The 19,371-nt window shown below is 43.1% G+C and overlaps 3 protein-coding genes across 10 annotated transcripts in view; 1 reads left to right on the forward strand and 2 right to left on the reverse strand.

Annotated features, from left to right (window-relative positions):
- The window catches only part of LOC111596986 (homeobox protein 5), a 53,875-nt gene that overhangs the window by 32,497 nt on the left and 2,007 nt on the right, over nucleotides 1–19,371 (forward strand). For 6 of the 8 annotated variants that reach the window (XM_023311472.2, XM_023311471.2, XM_023311470.2 and 3 more), the window contains exons 4-6: nucleotides 9,265–10,094; nucleotides 11,510–11,665; nucleotides 17,659–19,177. In XM_023311472.2, coding sequence (XP_023167240.2) covers nucleotides 9,326–10,094; nucleotides 11,510–11,665; nucleotides 17,659–19,177 — 2,444 coding nt within the window. In that variant the 5' untranslated portion in view covers nucleotides 9,265–9,325. Of the gene's footprint in view, nucleotides 1–8,261; nucleotides 8,460–9,264; nucleotides 10,095–11,509; nucleotides 11,666–17,658; nucleotides 19,178–19,371 lie in introns of those variants that run through there. The other 2 variants (XM_023311476.2, XM_023311477.2) reach the window with 2 other exon arrangements.
- On the reverse strand, nucleotides 10,132–11,055 carry LOC111596989. Its single transcript, XM_023311480.2, has one exon. The coding sequence runs from the start codon at nucleotides 10,962–10,964 to the stop codon at nucleotides 10,221–10,223; it is 744 nt and encodes a 247-aa protein (XP_023167248.2). The 5' UTR covers nucleotides 10,965–11,055; the 3' UTR covers nucleotides 10,132–10,220.
- Nucleotides 15,950–17,012, reverse strand: LOC111596988 (gamma-soluble NSF attachment protein-like). The gene has a single exon (XM_023311479.2). The coding sequence runs from the start codon at nucleotides 16,962–16,964 to the stop codon at nucleotides 16,050–16,052; it is 915 nt and encodes a 304-aa protein (XP_023167247.1). The 5' UTR covers nucleotides 16,965–17,012; the 3' UTR covers nucleotides 15,950–16,049.

The following is a 19,371-nucleotide window of genomic DNA, read 5'->3' on the forward strand; positions in this document are numbered from 1 at the left end:
ACATATAATTATTTCAATAATATAAAATGAATTTTATACAGATCGTGCTTGGCCATATGATAACCACAAACATACTTCATACTTTATATGCGTGCATTCTATATTGAGATCATCTTAAAATTTGTAAATATACAAATAACTTAAGATAGCCTCACATCTTACCTTCGCTACATTTACCAACTTTCCACTCTCACTACCATTATATGCATATGCCTTTCTTATTTCTTGCCTCTGAATTAATCAGAATTGGCATTGGCATCGTTTCATTTCGTGTGCACTAACTGCCCAGCGGGTCAAGTGATTGACATGCCATGTAAGGCAGATTCAAACAGGGAACAGAGCAAAAACACGGAGTCACATTATAAAGCCATAAAAATAACACCTCTAGCGTGCAGACAACAGCAACAACAGCAACAGGAACAGCAAAAGCAAGAGCAACAGCAATATGTCGCATCCACACATTATACAAGCCCTCAAACGTTTTGGGGCCACACACGCAGCGAGCGATCTTGGCAAAGGGTACAAGAAGCAAACTAATTACATGCCAAGTAATTTGAATACTCAGTGGAAAAAAAAGTGGCAGTGCAATGAGCACTCGCACAGCAGATGCAGCACAACATCAACAACAGCAGCACGACAGCAACACGTAATGCTGCACAGTAACAGCAAAAAGTGGTGCAAGTAAACAGCATGAGGCCAATGGACTCAACTGCCTCAACTGCATCAACAACGGCAACTGCGGCCCGGTGGGCGCAACGCGCTGTAAATGGCAGCTTGTTGGTTAGAGAGGAGACTTGGACCTGGCTTGGACCAATGCTTGACCCATGAAAAACATCTGCTGCAAACCGGCAAAAGATAAAGCAACGGCTGCTGCTGCTGCTGCTGCTGATGTTGCTGTTCCAATTGATATGACAGGAAGTTTGTATCGCCCGTTGTTGCCGACTTTGATATGTAAATCGTTCCAAATCAATGCTAATTTCTTGACGTCCAAGTATGTAGTAATTAAAATTGCTAAAAAAAACATATATATATATATATAATGAAAATAAATAAATAAGAAATGCCACACACATTAGTATGCAACTCTTACTCGCCGGCCCATAAGCAGCACTAGCAGCAGCAGCAGCAACAACAGCAGCAAGAAAAGAAAGGCCTCAGCGGACAAAAACGTTCAGCGCTCAACAAAACAATTTACCAAGTTTGGCCTAAACGGTCAAAGCAGCCCCGGCCAGCCAACTTGTCGGTGACAGTACCAACGGCAGCAACAGCAACTGTTACGGCAGCAACATCCTCATAGCGTGCATAGCAACACGTGCGTTTGCCTTTTACAATATACAACAACAAAAACAATAAAAGGCCAAACAACTTTGGCGTTTTTCGCGCGAAATTTACTAACGGCAACAACAACTGCACAACAGCAATAACTGCAGTAGTAGAATCACTAACAACAACAGCAATAACAATAACAACAGCAACTACAAAACGCGCGTGCTCAACATTTGCCACAAATGGAGTTATCAACCAAATGGGTCTTCATCGATAAAAATTGATGAAGCGCTTCTTCAGCTGCGTAGAACTCGAGGCAACTTTGGGATGACGATGGCAATGTCCATGGCAACGATGGCGTTGGCCTGGGCCAGCAATTTTCCAAGGAAATTGCTTTCGCCTCGAGTGCCAAACAAACGAGCAATGAACGCAGAATGACGCACGTGTGTATGTTGTTGTTGTTGTTACTGTTTTTGTTGTTGTTGTTGTTGTTGTGCCTGACTGCGTTGTCTTAACTTTGACTATGTTGACTTATTTTGCTTGTTAGCTTGATTTGTGTTTGTGATGGACAAATGTTGGCAAATAAAACGACATCGATAACAATATTAATCGATGAAATGCATTAATTATGCGCGCTGCCAATAAGGAAATGAACGAAATAATCGGAATCAGTTCGGAACTTACTGAAGCTCATCATTAGTTTTTACCTTGCCATTTCATTATCTTCTCATTATCAACGCATAAACAAGACACATATATGATGACTGCAGTTATATTCACTTACTCTACACATGTTCATCCAACTCGCAGTTACTCAGAAATAGTTTTCGTCTAACTGCTTATGTTGCAAGGCATCGCCTAGTGGCACCAATTAGTAAACAACACCAGCAACGACAGCAAAATGACAAGCTTCTAAGTTGTTCTCCTCAGTTCCAGTTGGCTCATGTGAAGATTTCAAACAGTTGACAGCAGCAGCAAATGGCAAAAAGTGAAAAGTGTCATCTTTCGAAATTGCTTTTACTGCTTGAACGACGCCTGGCCCCTGCCCCCGCCTCTTCCACCTAGGCAGCGGGCCATAAAACTGTGTTGAAATCATCATAGAGCCCACAAATGTTCGTATTTATGATTTTAGTGTTGCGGAATACCGTTGCTGTTTATTATTATTTTTCATTGTCATTATTGTTCGATTGTGGCCTGACACACAAAATCATTGAGGTGTCAAAGCCAGCGCTGAACAACATTCGTTGCTTGGGCTCGAATCAAAGGTTTGCTTTAAGCTTAGGTTTGTAAAACTCATTTTCCACATCAATTAATTCGTGATCCATGCTCTATAATACAAACATTTCAAATTATTACACATTTAATTAGCTTTTAAGCTGAGACCAAGATAGGTTTTTATAGAACTTTAAGACTGATTAAAATATAGTTTAAATACACAAATGTAGTACATATATATAGAGGTCTATGGCCACAAACGGTTGAGAGTAAATTGAAATGGGCATTTCACACCTGATTGCAAGCAAAATTGATTTACAGCAGCTTTTGCTCAGCTCTCGTCGCTGTGTCTTGGCTTAGCCATAAATGTAGACAGCGACATTGTCAGCTACTATCAAAGATCAGTGATTAGTCAGGCCGAAACTTAACTGGAGTGCATGTAATTGAGGCTCCAGATGTCAGTGATTACCAGACGCGGGGCAGCTGAAGATGCCTCAACATTAGCTAATGACAAGTCATGAAACTATGGCAGTTACATTTAAAGTTGAAGCAGGCTTGGAGCTGGTTGTTGTTGCTGTTGCTGTTGCTGTTGCTGAAGCGTTAGCTGGAGTTGAACAACCTGAACACTCTGAGGCAGCACTAACTTGAAATGAAACTGTCATTTCAGAGCGTGTTGCAGTTGCGCAGTCAGAACAAGTTCATGGCATAATTGCCACAAGCAGCAACAGCTTGTGTGTAATTGTCGTTGCGGATCAGGCGCTACACCTGATTAAGAGTGAAGCAACAACAGCATTGTCTCTGGGCCTCAGATGTTGTTGGTATTAAGTTACGCATGACGAGGATATGGCATCCTTGAAGCAAACAACATGTGTTTGGCATTGCAGCAGCAGCAGCAGCAACAGCAGTGAAAGTATAAACTTACCGGCAACAGTTGCTCACTTTATGCAACAGCCATGAGACGTGTTGTAGGTGTTCTTTGAGCAGCCATTAAATTCATAATTGTCAACGCGAGCTGCGACAGTTGCTCGACTTGATCTGGTTATTTTTTATGTCTAGAATCAAATCGCTGCTGCCGGCTGCAGGCGGCTGCAACACACCAATTTCTAAATTGTTGTATGCAATTAAAAAAATTACATGTACGTGCTGCCGCAGCGGCAGCAGCAACGGCAACAGTAGCAACAGCAACAGCAACTGCAAACTGCACTTGCTCAATGATAGCATTGATTTTCAATTTTATTCAGCCTCCTCATATGTGTGTGTGAGAGTATGTGTGTGTGTGTGTGTGTGTGTGTGTGTGTGTGTGTGTATGTGTGTGTGTGTGTGTGTGTATGTGTATGTGTATGTGTGTGTGTGTGTGTGTATGTGTCTGCAGCTCTACAATTTTCTATAGAAATGTCTCAAAATATTTTTTATCAATTGCTGCACAGTGGTTAAAAATGAGAGAGCTGCAGTCAAAATTCACAATGTTTTGTAATCTAGCAATCAGCTCACATTTCTTTTAAATCTAGTGTATATTGTAATTATTAACAATTTTCTATAAGCCAAATGTATCTCAGAAATGTATCTGAAAAAATGTATCTTAAGAAATGTATCTTTATATATGCCTAGCCAACAGCCCACTGTAAATATTTTATAACTTTGGTCGGCGCAGCCGTCGATCGATAGCCCAGCAGGCAACTAGAAACTAGCTGGCAACTGTTGCAGCAGCAGCAATTGCTGTTGCTGTTGCTGCTGCTGCTGCTGTTGCTGCTGCTGTGGTTGTCGCTGCTATTTTGATAAAGCGCGTAATCGTTAAAACGCTAATGATACGATTTTTGCAGCAATGTAATGATTAAATGTTGCAAAAACGCCGCAGGCTGGATTCGCTTTTCTTTGTGCCGATTGCCAGGCAGCCCATCTGGTTAATTAGCGTAGAAAAGGGCGCAGCCAAAGAGATACATCAACAACATATGCTCAGGCAGGTTTAGCAAACTGTCATTGGCAGCAGCAGCAGCAGCAGCAGCAGGAACAGCAACAACTAAAAATAGTTGCACGTGTGCATTTTTGACTATTAGACGTAATAGCTGAATGCATCATAATTTACCTTGACATTTAGACCAATGTCTGCGCATGCCAAAGTTAATTGCCAGCTGCAACAGCAACAGCAACAGCAACAGCAACAGCAACAACTATGCAAATTGCAAATGCTTTTGCTTACACGCCTGCATTTTGATTAGGTTAACTATTTATAGAACGCGCTACGATGCGCGTTGCCTGGCATTCCTGCCAGCAACATATGCACAGCACACCAGCAATCAGCAAAGAAATAACTGCAGCAGCAGCCGCAGCAGCAGCAGCAACCTGCTCAATGACTCATGCGCCGTATAGCAACATAATTATATTGATATGCCTAATTAGCGACTGCAAAAGGAATGTCTAAACATCGCCAGCTCTCTCATGTGGACTGGGCAAACAGGTGGCAGCATTTCGCACTGTGTCGCTGAAGGTCAGCAGCTTTTCAAGCGGCGTCGGTGGCGGCGGCAACAACAAATGCAATGCCAATATCTAGTTCCAGCTGCCGGCAACAGCAGCACCGATTTCTCTATATATGTCTGCTGCTGCTGCAATTAGAATTCATTTTGGTAGTCCAAAACAAGAAAAAGCCAAAAAAGCAATCTTTGTTTGTACTCAGAACTCGCCGACAACAACAACAGCAGCAGCAGCAGCAGCAACATGTTGCGGCAGCAGCAACAGTTGTCGATGTGGGCGCTTAACGAAAATGAAAACTGACTTCAAACTGCTGGGCAAATGTTATTTTTTTTTTTTGGTTTTCAATTTGGTTTTTTGGTTTATGTTTCGGTTCATATTCGAACTGGTCTGCAAGGCTGCGGCTGTGGCTGTGGCTTCGGTTGCGGCTGCGGCGCATGCTTGTGGCCAACTTGGCAACCTTTAAAAGAATGCGGACTTGCCAGAAGTACACACACACACGCACACACTTAGGTAGATGTAGGCGCATAGGCGCATACATAACGAAAAAGAAAAGAAGAAAAAAAATAACTCAAAAGTTTGTGGCAACAAAAGGCAAACTCGGCTGGATGCCTTTTAATGCGGCTGCTGCTGTTGTTGTTGTTGTTATTGTTGTGCATGGTAGGCTCGTTGGTGGAACGAAAAGTTTATGGCTTATATGGATTACAAAAAAGAGCTAATAGTTCATAGGCCGTTATTGAAAACAGTCATAAAACCAAACAATATGAAGAACTGTGAAACTAGACTTTGACTTAAAACGCATTTATTATGAGCCAATCAAATCATAAGTCTCCTTTATGGCCTATATAGCGGTAAGATCTGTAGCCTATGCTATAATATAGGACAGTATATAGTTTTCAAGCTGTAAATATATATAATCTTGTCCATCTGCTAGATTCCAGAGTCGACTACAGCAGACCAAGTCTAACAATCAATCATTTTTTGCTATCTTTATGAAATCGATAACAAAAAATAGTTATCGATCTTGAATTGCTTATGTATCTTTAGCTTGTTTGATATAAAGTATTGAATCTATTTTTCTTTTATGATTTATTTGTGTTTCCTTTGAGAATCTATTTGAACAACTGCAACTGCAGCTCTGCTCGTTCAGTCTCTCTCACTCTCACTCCTTATCTCTCTCTCTCTCGCAGTCTCTTCTGTTATTTGTGGACTTTCCAGTCGTTAACTTTAATGACTACCCATGGAACAAATCCAATGCCGCAATTGTTGTCTGTCTGATGCTTGAGTGTGTATGTGTGGAGCAGAGTGCTTAGTGGCATGGGTATCGGGGCACAACTTATGCTACATGCCACAGCTGCAGCGGCAGCCACGGCTTGTTTACAGGAATTTTACAACTATGCAGCCGGCTCTGATTTGTTGCCAGGAGCAAAAGCCATGAGACGCGATTTGAGAGAGATATGTGCAAAAAAGCAGTTAGCAAATTTAATAAACGTAAAAAAAAATATATATATATATATAAGTAAGAGTGCTCTAGTCTAGTCTGCGACTCGACTAACAGATACTCTAATGGGGGTTAAACTATAAAGAAATGGAAATAGTTTAGACGAAAAACTAAATACTGAAACGGTCTCTAAGGGGTAACAGTACTCTGGCTCGACTGCCATAATATCGGGCAATCTGACAGACTTAAGCCATACCCCAGCCTTAACCACCTCCTACAGCTCAAAGGGCATTAAAATGCGCTCTTTTCGCTATATTTGCGAGCAGGCAAATTAAAAAAAAATTAAGTGTAAAAAATGAAAAGACGCAGCATAAGACGAAGTGGGGAGACGCAGTGCGTCATGGAGATAGAGTCACGGGCATCATTATAAGCCCTATACGACTGAGATGCAGCTTAAAGAAATAGTTTACCAGTCGCAGAATCAGAGTCACGTTTTTGTTGCTGCTCCACTCACTTGCCCAGCCCCGTCGTGCGGTACGGTAATGAGCCGAGAGTTCTTGGAACTGCGCCAACGCCGCGTCCTTGAAACAGGTTTCGCCCATAAACCAGCCGGGCAACGGCCTGTGACTGTGTCTTCGAAAGTGGTTCTAAGCAGGTCGCATCTTAGAGTAATATACAAATTTTACTATTACTCTATTAATTAGAAGACGGCGAAAATATATGGCACTGATTCTCAGAGGCCATTTAAATTTACATTAGCTGCACATATTGCACCGAGAGAGAGAGAGAGAGAGAAAGACAGAAAGAGAGATAGAGAAATGTGCCTGAGCAACGCTTAAAAGCGTCCATAAAAATCAGGCAGGCTCGACCAGGCACAAAGCGTCTGATAAAATTAGCAAAATTATTGCCACACAGTAGCCCAGGCCAAGGCAGACAGCAGAGGACAGTCGGCAGACGACAGACGGCAGACGGCAGACGGCAGGCGGGTCAAAGCGCCATGGGACGTCATTCGATTTGACTAAGTGGCTTTGCACAGTGGGCAACCACAGCTAAATTTTATTAAATTTCTTAAATAAGCTCAGACTAAACTACTGCCAGCGAAAGCAACAAGTATAACTGTCAAATGCAGTTCACAATAGTGAATTAGCCTTTAATTAATCGACGACTATCGACTATGATACACATCACTAATCTTATCAATGCATTACTCATTTTGGCACTGAGCACAAAAGTCTTATATTTAATTAACATTAATTGCTGCTAATAGAAAAATGAATTTATGAGCGTAAAATGAATTTATGTTAACTAGAGTCATTTAAATTAGCATTCAAAATATTTTATATTTGAACGCTTAAAAGTAGATTTCTCCCAGAGTGCCACATAATCGTATCTAAGTAAATGCATTCATAGTTGCACACGCAAATGTCACATCAATTAGGCACGCAGCAGAGGCGCCCACTTTGACTTGGGCAGATGTTAGCTGACGCGAGTTGTAGACCGAGTGGCTCGCTTGATTGGTTGTTTGATTAGCATTAAGTCTCAAATTAGCATTGACTACTTTCAAGTACGTTTGCCCACTTTCAAAAGTAAAAGGCAGTTGTGTAAATTATCGATAAGTAAAAGATAGCAACATATAACATACTATGTTAATTCGCGTGTCAACTTCTGTTATTTAAGTCAGTGTTACTGTTAACGCAGAACAAATGTCTGGTTCATTGCCCGTCCACCCACATGCCGCAATGGCAGCTGTTAGACGACCTTCATTCAAATGCCTTTCCTTGGCCTGCGTGTGCCGAGCAGCTGAAGCGAAGTGCAAATATTTGTAGCACGCCAACAAAAACATAAATATTATGAAAACGATCGGCATAAGAAACATATAGCAAACTGTGTGCTCACATGTGTTTATTAATAACATGCTCTGATAATCACCTAACATATACAACACTTGGACTTGAACTGATAGAATTGGCCTTTTTTATTGAGCAATCCAGGAAATGTTGATAAGCGTGTGATAACCCCTGCTGCAACCACCACTGAGAAAAAAAAGTACCTATTTTTATTATTTTTTCCGGTAAGCTATCAGGTTTTTCGGTTTTATTAGGCCTTAACTGCTGCACAGTGTTGTTAGTACATATGACTTAAAATTGCATATATAACATATAGCTCACATTTGATAGAGTTAAAGGTAGTGAGTAATAGTGATATATATAAAATACATGACATATATAGAAAGTAAATGCAAGTAACTGAAACGTTAAATGTTCAAAGTATACCAATTGGGTTGACTCCAGCTTTTGAAATCTTTGAGATATACATGATTATATGAATTACGATATCGATTTGAAAAGTTATCGATTAATACAATAGGACAGCTCTTATACTTATACACATACTTATACTTATTCGTATACAGAAAGACCAACAAATGGTCAGGGCTACATCGGCTCGACTGTTCATCCATGTCATGTATGTGCCTTATGGCGTTGCCCCTCGCCACGACCGACTTACCATGAATTCAAATAATAAGTCAATAAATTTCAAGCGCAATTCACCTTAGCTTTTGTATACTTTCGCAGTTTAATCGTGTCAAATATGACATTTCTAATTAGACTGCTAAGTTAGTTCGACCCAAATGGAAAAGTAGTTTCAATACAAACTCCAACAGCATTAACACCTTAGATTTGCCTACAAAACTCAGCGCTGAAAAATTCGACGGCTCGCAGATTGGCAAATTATGTTAATTATACGCTCCGTTGGGCGAAAAGTGAAAAACTGAATGTGAAATGGAAACTGTATTCGAATTGGGTTTTTAGGCCTTAACTAATTTGTCTGGACTTGATTGCGAGCTAACTAATGCAGCATTCCTATAATTGCAGCGCACTGTGACAGCAGCAACATCGACAGCGGCAGCAGCACCCGAGAGCAACAATTCGTAGCATGCGTCTCTTTAAAGCGCGCAAATCAACGGACACTTACAGCACTTTAAGCGCCGCTCAGCAGCATCAGCAGCAGCAACAGCAACAGCAGACGAGCAACAGTTGTGCCACCAGCAAGCAATATAACAGCAGCAACAGCAACGGCAACGGCAACCGAGCAACAACATGCAGCAACAGATTCAGCAAGAGCATTGCCAGCAGCACAGCGATATCCTCATCGTTGCCTGATTTACACGATAAGTCGCCCGTCATGATACTCAGTTGCACAACGCTAACAAGCAATGGCGCTGCTGCCACGGCAACAGCAGCAGCAACTGTTGCCGCCACGTCAGCAACAGCGCCAACTGGAGGCAATAATGGGCAGCCTTTACGCACGGCCACGCCCACATGTTTGCTAAGTGGACGCCAGACGCCATCAGGGCTATCAATGCTCTCCTTGCAAGAGTCCAATGCATTGCATAGGCAACAGCAACAGCAGCAGCAACCTTCCATTTTTGTGCCCACTAAACTGGGCAACAATGCCAACAATGCCAGCGCAGCTAACTTTCTGCTCAGCTACGCCAGCAGCAGCAGCATTAACAGCATCCAGCAGCAGCAGCAGCAGCAGCAGCAGCAGCAACACCAACAACAGCAACAGCACTATCAGCAATATGTGGCACAGCGTCTGCATCCTGCAGGCAACTCGTCCTCCAGCAGCTGCCTGTATGAGAAGTCCAACTCAAATGGCTCCTCAAGTAGCAGCAGCATCAACATCTCACTGGCATCAAATGGTAAGTAGAAAACGAAACGAATCGAACAGATGCGCTGCATATATATTTAGGTCAAGTTGAGGTTGAGTATATAATCAAGCTTATATATACTTAGGTATATCATATCTGATTAGCACATAGTCGCATCTATGTCTCATAGAACCTCTTCAGAAGTACTGGCAGCCCGCTGCAATCGTTTAGCTGCCAGTAACAATCCTCCTCCGCCGCCGCCTTCTTCTTGGCAACTTCTTCGTAATAGCCCGATCCCTGGCGACTGCAATAGTTGCTGGAATTGCTGTTAGGCGCACGCTGTAGTAGGTAGAATCCTGACTCCAACTGCTGCGGCATATTGATGAACCAAGTGTCTTGCATTTCGCATAGATTCTCCAGGCGTAGCCAGCCATGTGACGTCTCGGCCACCAACGCCAGTTGCCACATGCAGCAGCGGCTTTGGGCCCCCAGCTGCAATGCTCCAGCTGGCAACAGATAGAGCAGGTCTCTGTCGTGCTCCAAGCACAGCCAGCGACTCCGAGCCAAGATCCGCAATGCACTTGGCAAACTCAGCAACATGTTCTGCAATTGGCTGCTATTCCATGCCGGATCCGTTTGCAACTGACGCAAACTCAACGCAAAGTCCAGCAGCAACTGATGATTGTTGTCCAAGCGGCTCGTGCGTCGCAGCTGCCAATAGAGACTGAGCCACAGACGCAGCCTTAACGGATTTTGAATGCTGCTATTGGTGCTGAGCAGCTGCTGCAGCTCCCCGTACTCCATTGGCGGATTCTCCAAGAAGTTGACATTCCAGGCCAAGCGCTGCTGCTCCTCTGCACTCAGCTGCCTCGTCCAATTCTCGAATTGGCCCTCAGAGCCATTTAGTTGCGGCAGCAGCATTTGCTTCAAATCAAATCTGAATCTGCCCTGCGCTTGCACCCAGAATACTGGCAAAAAGAGCTGCCAAAGCTTTAGACCCCATCGCCCAACCATCGTCACGCAAACTGACAGCAACTTTCTCCAGTGCTGATATTTATAAAGTCCCAAGCGTTCAATGATTACGATAGCGATTGCAACACTTGTACCATTTTTGAATATAGATAAGAAATGCAGAAATAATATGAAATAATAATAATAATTTAAGTTACATTATAAATCAAAAGATAACTTAGTATAAAATCGTAGTCATACCTCAAGATTCTCAATTAATATAAAAATTAATTACATTTACTTTAGGTTTTTTAGAAACATTTGAGGGTATTAAAGCTTTAGACTCTCAGAAATCATTTTTCTTAAATATTTTCCGGCTATCTTTCCGTATTTTTTTGTACGCTTGGCCGCTATCAGTCGAATGTTAATGATCTTTCGTCGATCGAGGGGCGAATGCACTTTCCATTTACAAATTATGCGAATCAGTAATTAATTTTCACTTTTCACTTTTCAAGGACATATGCCCGACTACAAGCTGGTGACAGCCGTGCCTGTCGTTGTCCTGGATGATGAACAGAAATTGGTAACAGCCGCTGGTGACGCAAATAGCGATGCTGGCAGCAGCATTAGCACAGGCAGCGCCACCTCCTTGGCCAGCACCACGCGAAATGGTGAGTAGCACGCCCCCATACTGCCCCGGCTCCAGCCCAAGATTAAAAGCAAACAAGCGACCAAAATAGATGGCAAGCCCCAAAGCCTTAAATGCGCTGAAATTGATTTTTAAATGATGCCGCCCTAGTGGAATGACATCTTTATCTATATTTATGGCAGTGTATATATGTGTGTGTGTATGTGGACAACTTACCGTGCCCCATATCTAATAATTTATAGACTCGCCTCCCCTCTCTCACACTTTCACACTCTGTTAGAGACTTGCTATAAATTAGATGGCGACTGTGAGTGGCCAACTTTTTAGTGCTTTTTAATTGGTTCTTAAGCAGACATTCTATTGAAAAGAGCTGTCTTACATTGGCATAAATCAATTACATTTCAAATATCTTGTTTGCGCTGCAATTTGCCAGTTAAAGAAATCAAAGAAAAGGAGCAAACAGAATAAAAACAAACACACAGCAATTCAAGGCGAATTGCCATTCCCACCCCACTCTCCGTCAGCTAATTGTGTCATCTCGCTCTAACTTACATAACTTTTAACATATGTTAGTGCGTTCGCCTGTCACACACATATACTTATGTATAAGAGCAGATTTCAGCCAATCAGCCCATTCCTTCAAAATAACACATGCTAAGCGGAACTAGTTCAGTTACTGGCAGCTCATTCAATAACATTCAATTTACAATATAAATTCCATTGGAGTCAGTTCGAGTTATTTGGTTCGTTCAATGAAAAGATTTCCGCATGTGTCAACGCATCATCAAGCAGTCGCGATTGTCATCGATACTTGAATGTGGGCATGGCTATGTGTTTATGTATAAAGGTATAAAGCACGCCCTGAAATACCGTATTGACCCGATTTTGCGCCGCACAGTGGGCATTGTGGCCTAAGAGCGTGGCCAAAACAAAACTGCAAACATGGTCTTTCGTATGCTTTTTGCATTTATTGCTTCATTGAGAAACTCTGAGTTTTACAACGCGAAATGTACAAAGGCCCCACTGTGCGTAATGCGATCCAAAGCCACTGGGGCTGCGACTCGGTCTGGGATGGTACTTTTATGGTCTGGACTGAGGTTTCGGTTAGGGGCCCTAAATCCCATAAGCGACCAAGTGTGACAAAGCGTGGCATTATGTGATTCATTTGACTGATGATTCGCAATGCAAGACTCCGTTGTGGTTTGTGTGCTACGAAGAGCGAGTGATATAACTGATTGGCTTTGCAGCCAAATGGCAGCAAACTGCGAAAGAGCTAGAGAAATAAGATACATTTCTGTTAGAAATAGCAAAGTTACATATAGAAGAGAATCATAAGATTTTGTCTAGCTAATAGTCAGAAGAGTTTGCCACCTTCTGATGGGGTTTCAGCTTTTGGCAGACATAAATCTATACAATATGTTCGACTTTAGTCAGACTTCTTATTAAGCTCGAGCAAGGCAAGCGATGCAGCTGTTAGATTCAAGCTACTGAACAAAATTACACTAGCCAACAAGTTTAATAAGCATGTCATGGGAAATATACGATCAGAAGCATTTGCATAATGTGGCTGAGTCGTCGAGCCGAATCGAAAGCCGAGTCAGAGCCGCCAGAACATGAGAAAGAGCGAGTGGTGCTTGGGATGGACGAGAGTGAAGCGAAGCAATAACAAATATTCAAAATGAGGCAGAAAACGGCAACCAAAATGCACGCGGCATACAATAATATCTCACGTACGCGTTTCAATTCTTCGATCTAGATCGTCGCATAACGGGGAAGGCGCTGAGTTTGAATGGGGCAGGGGCAGGGGCAGCGGAACGGGCAGGAGAAAAATGCGAAACGAATGCCTTGGACTGAGCTAAGAGATCGATAATCGGGCAGCGAAATAAATCAAGTCGAGGTAGAAACATGTAATAAGCGATAATCCAGTATAAATGCGCATGCGTGCAATGCAGATGGAATAGTTTCGTTGAAGATGAAGATGAAGATGGAATTCAACGCAGATTCCAAATTATAGCATTTATGTGTTGTTCCTTTTTTTTTGCCGACTGTCGACCGCCGACAGCTGGGCGAGAACAGATCTAAAGCTATGGCGCTTATTGATTTCTCATGGTGCCGCTGTTGTGGCTGCTTTGGAAATCAGAGCCCTGGCCAATTATGGCCATAATTTAAGCCCTGCAGAAAGTCATTTACAGCTATTGATGTGGCGTTTCTGACCTTGGGGCGCCACTAATTAGCATCAATTAAAATCGGCATTAGAATGACGCACAACAGCTGACAAAGCTGAGGCTGAGGCTAAATTGTCTGTGACACGCAACACAAATGGCGAAAAACATCTCCAACAACTTGAATGCAATGTGACAACAGCAGCTAGAGCTGAGCTTTGTTAGCAAATAATTGAATGGAAATGCCAGCACCAAGCGATCGGGGTTATCGAACTGTTCTGGCTATCGTATGCTTGTATTGTTATCGAACTATTGTCCTTTTAGCTATCGCTTTTGGCACATCATTAAAATTGCTGAAGCTTTGAAAACGTCGTTGCAAAGAATCATAAAACGTCTCCTAAATAGCTAAAATCGGTTACATATATACAAATTTTGATGAACAGCAACTTATGTATGTCTTAGTAGCTAACTATGTACTTATTATTTATATGAAAGTAAATAAAAAGGGTATAATATTTGCGTGCAAATATTTGCGTCAGACCGTGGCTGTACACTCTAAGAATGGATATATTCTTGATCAGGATCAACAGCACATTCCATCAGTCTGTCAGCTAGAATGGTACTCAGGGTATCTGCTAGTCGTGCACCTTTGACTAGTGCACTCCAACTTGTCTTTTTCCTCATTTCCCATTCCCCATTTGCCCAGCTCCGTCTCTGCTGGCTTGATGCCAGCGCGAGAGAGTTGCAACGAAGCCGGCTTGGAGCTGGCGGGCACTTGACACCGTCTTAAAAGATAAGTGGGTGTAGAATTTGTGGCATGTGGCCGGCGGTCGTTTTTGATACAGCGATGAGTTGAGTGTGTGCCGCGTGGCAGAGGCTGTCATATAATTGATGCCCGGACCATTTGCTATTATTGTTTAACACCCATCCTCCTCGCTTCGCCAGCAACTCTGATTGGCAAACGGCTTCGCGTGTTGAAATTTTAATCAAATGCAAATGGACAGCGCCGTCGGCCGTCGGCCGTCGACCGTCGTACAGAACAGAATTGCGGAACAAAGTCGGTCAGGCCTGGGTGGAGCTGTTAGTGGCTGAGCTCCAACTATACATGGATAGCTGCAGTTGTTTCAACTGTCAACCCGAATTGAGGCTGCGCGCCCACACATTTGGCCCGCAGCTGGGCTGAGGCTATTAAACATCTTTGGCACGAGTCACAGGAGGAGGAGGCCCATGCCGATGTAAATGCAGATGCAGTTGGAGTCCAAGCCAAAAAGACTCGCTAGCGCACTTAATGTCATAGATGAAAATAGTTTTCAAAATTTTATTGAGTCCATAACGTGCTGGCGATGCTCGGCGAGCTGCCAGCCAACCACAAGAGATTGCTTCAGCTGCTTCTTATGAGCACCTTTTATACTAATTGTTGGTGTAACTTCAGTGCCCTCGCCCTCCCTCTAGCTCTCCTTTTCCCTGCATTTGCTAGAAATATGGGACAAACGCATAAATTTGCTTATAAACGAACCGAATCTGGCAGCGTAACTAGAAACTCCACCCATGAATGGCTTTTTAAGTGTTTGCCCATCGTTGCTAAACCAGATCGTTAAAAGTTACGACCATTTCACATACGCTTCCTAGGTACTTCGCCATTGTCATTGGGCTGTATGTGAAGCATAAACATTGCACTGCCTTAGGAACACAGCTGAGGTCAATGTGAATGATTTCGTCTGGTAAATCCTAAATGATGGAAAACTGTTTTGAAGTATGGTATAAAAATGTAACTCAAATTAGTTTTTGATATCTTATATATAAGCACTTATCCAAAGATTGGCTATTCGTTGCCTTATACAAGTTAGGTAATATGTCTCTTATACCAGACAGTTGACAATAGCTATTGCATAAGCATGTGTAGACTTATTCATATTGGCTTATACAAATTGTCTTATACAAATAAACTAAGCTAGAAACTCTTATACCATGATTGAGACTTGGCATCTTATACAAACTATAAAATATTTATTATATGCGTATGATTGCACACACTTATATCAAGATAGATTTATCGTCTTATACAAATATAAGACACAAGCAGTCTAACTTTTTTAATATAGAATCGATATAAATATTATTCACAAAATATGAGCAAGAAGACTTTAAATTTTATTTTATTAGGCCATATAACGATTAATTGGTAAATTGCATTAATTGAATAATTTGTTGATTAGCAGTTGAATAACAATCATGGACGAGTTCTCAACACAAGCCCTCGCCTTCATCCTCGAGTTCTCTGGTAGTGTTCGCTTCATTGGCATCACTAGATTTCTTCTCTACTTCTAGACCCTTGGGTAATGGAATGTTCTTGGCTAGAATGGCATACTCCACGTCCATGTGTCGGATGAATGGAGATGCCAACATTTTAGCTGCCAGCTCACCGTCCTCGTCGTCAAAGGCTTGCAGGAGCGTCTGCAGCGTGGAGACTTCTTCAGCCTCACAGCAGTTGCCCCATTCTTTGAAGGACTTTTCGGCCTCCACAGAGTCACCCAACGCCAATTGCACTAAGACAAGCGCCACAACCAAACGTCCAATCTGACCATAAGATTCAGTTTGCTGATAGAATCCAATTTCTTTTTTAAGCGCCTTTGTCGCCTCTTCGTATCTCTGCAGCTTCACCAAGATTCTTGATACTTTCGAAGAGTACTCGGAGGCTTGCCGTGTTGAGTCCTCAATCATAATGACCTCAACTGCGTGCTGATAAAAACGCAAAGCCATCTCCGGATGCTTCTGCTCTGTCAATTTGGCTGCTTTGTCCAAGGCGGAGGCGGCAGCTTCTGGTGAGCCATGTTGTTGATACAAGCTACACGCTTTGTTGGCATATTCCTCAACATCTGTGAGTTTGTCCAGGTCTTTGCACAGCAGGATTATCTGCTCGTATGACTTTGCAGCGTGGAACCAGGATTTGTTGTTTTTGTAGCACTCAATAGACTTTAGCAAACACTCCTTGCTTTTGTCGAATGATTTCGCAATGCGATATGCAGTTGCTGCCTTCGCGTACTCATCGGCAGCACTGTCATAGTCAGGTACCCATTTCAATAGCGATGTTTTTAAGCTTTTTTCAGCTGTGTGGACCAATTGTTCAGCCTCGGCAATTTTTTTCGCAGCCACAGACATGTTATTAGCTTGCGAAAAATCAATTGTTGTTTACGTGTGCAGTGTGACTGTATGCGCAGTTGCATAAAAAGACAATGGATAAAAAATACTAAAAACTATTGCCTGAACAACATATCGATATGTTTTTGCGATAGTTGAGCTTTTGAAGCGCGCGCGCATATGTTATGTGAATTTCACATTTGAACGGAGAACAATTCATTTGCATATTTGCATTCCTTTTCAAGTATTATTATTTTTATTGAACCTACACAGCACTGCCAAGGCATCAGAAGGAGAAAGCTTTAGGTTACCGCTACAATTTGCATGTGCAGTCTATCATTGGAATTGCGGTTACTGCAAGCTGCAACAATCAACACGTTCCTTTAGCCGACCTTTGTTGTGGTTTGGTCAGCTGCCATATGTGTGTAAGCTGATGCCTTTCACGAGCACGTGACAGGCTATCAACCACAAAAGAAAAGCAGGCTTAAAGAACAGACATGGTCCAAGCTCGTTTTCCTTCTTTTTTCTCTTTCTTTTCTTTATCGATGTATGGAGATTTCAGATTCATGTGACTTTGGCGGCTGGCAGCTGGCGGTTGGCGGCTGTCAGCTGCGGCAAATGCCCCAGAGGTGTTAAGATTTATTGAAGCATTGTAATTAATTTAGAAATCACTTTCTGATTGAGTTCTTCTTCTATATGCCCTTTCCCTTTGCAGTGTTCACCTGGGGCAAGCGCATGAGCCGCAAACTGGATTTACTGAAGCGCAGCGAGTCCCCCGCCGCCGCCCACAAATCGCACACGGATCTGCGCAGCCTGTTTCACTCGCCAACGCACAAGTCTAGTAATGCGAAGACTTCAGTAACGCCTACTGGAGCTTATCAAAGCAGTACGCTTAAAAAGTGCAAGTCGGGACCAATTGAAACGATCAAGCAGCGTCATCAGCATCAACAGCAACAGCAACAGCCACAGCCACATCACCAGCAGCAACATTTCCAGGATTCTGGTAACCGGGGCCAGAGCCACAGCGCACAGTCAACGCCGACGCATCAGTATCAACATGGACCAGTGACACGCCCACAGAAGGCACTGAAGAATTTCTTTCATCGCATTGGCTCTACAGGGATGCTGAATCATCGTTCGCACAATCTGCTGAAAGCTTCCGAGGCATCGCAGCAGTCAACGCCAACTAGCCAAACGCTCTATCGTAGCAGCTCCACCAGCCAATTGTCCAGCTGCTCCTACATCAAATGCGATGATCCCACCGAAGGCTTAAATTTGCATAGCCAACAGCAGCAGCAGCAACGGCAACACTTACTGCAGCAACAGCAGCAGCAACAGCGCGCGCCACGCATTTCCAATCTCAAGTCAAGCAGTTGCGATGATATTGCCAAGGTGAGCAGCTGCCTTATCACCAGCAATAGCAGCAGTAGCAATGGCAGCGACAGTGTGGGCGTGGGTGTGGGCGGAGGTGGGCTAGCAAGCAATGCAGGCAGCAGCAGCAACAGCGGCAACGGCAGCAGCAGCAGTCAACAGGATGCCAGCCGTCGCAATGCATTTCCCTATGCATTTTTGCGCTCACGACTTTCGGTGCTACCCGAGGAGAATGGTGGCTCTGTGCTGCTGAAGCATCAGCAACAGCAACAACAACAGCAGCAGCAGCTGCAGCAACAATTTCAAAGGGATGCTGTTGTGGCTCAAGGCGGATCGCCGTTGCCGCAGCGTCACTCGCCAGATCAACAGATGGCGAATGTGTCGCGCAATGACAGCATCACATCCAAGGACTGGGAACCACTTTACCAAAGATTAAGTAGTTGTCTAAGTTCAAATGAATCGGGCTATGATAGCGACGGCGGCGGCGGCATCGCTGGTGCTCGTCTGTGCAATAATCTTAGCATCTCGGCCGGAGATACAGAATCTATTGCCTCGGGCACACTTAAGCGCAATTCGCTTATCTCGCTCAGCTCCTCGGAGGGCGTCGGCATGGGCATGGGCATGGGCTCAGGCTCCTCTGTACGCAACAGCATTTGCAGTGCGCCCGTATCCCTTGGCGGCTATAACTATGACTATGAAACTGAGACAATCAGACGACGTTTCCGTCAACTGAAGTTGGAGCGAAAATGCCAAGAGGATTACATTGGGCTAGTTCTATCGCCCAAAATGGTTGTCACCAACAACAATGAACAGCAATATCGATATTTGATTGTTGAGCTGGAACCATACGGCATGGCGCAAAAGTAAGTATCGATTAATCGTAATCAAAATAAAAGAATCAATAATGAACCAGAACCAGTGCTGCCTATTAAGCGGACAAACATATTATCCATACGCCCCGTATCAGAAAACTAAACTTCTTTAAATTTAGGTCATAGAAGTTAATACAAATTAAAATACAAAAATATAATAAATATGTGTAAATATGTAAATACGT

This window comes from Drosophila hydei, unplaced genomic scaffold (assembly GCF_003285905.1).
Source record: "Drosophila hydei strain 15085-1641.00,03,60 unplaced genomic scaffold, DhydRS2 tig00008130-arrow-arrow-pilon, whole genome shotgun sequence".
NCBI lineage: Eukaryota > Metazoa > Arthropoda > Insecta > Diptera > Drosophilidae > Drosophila > Drosophila hydei.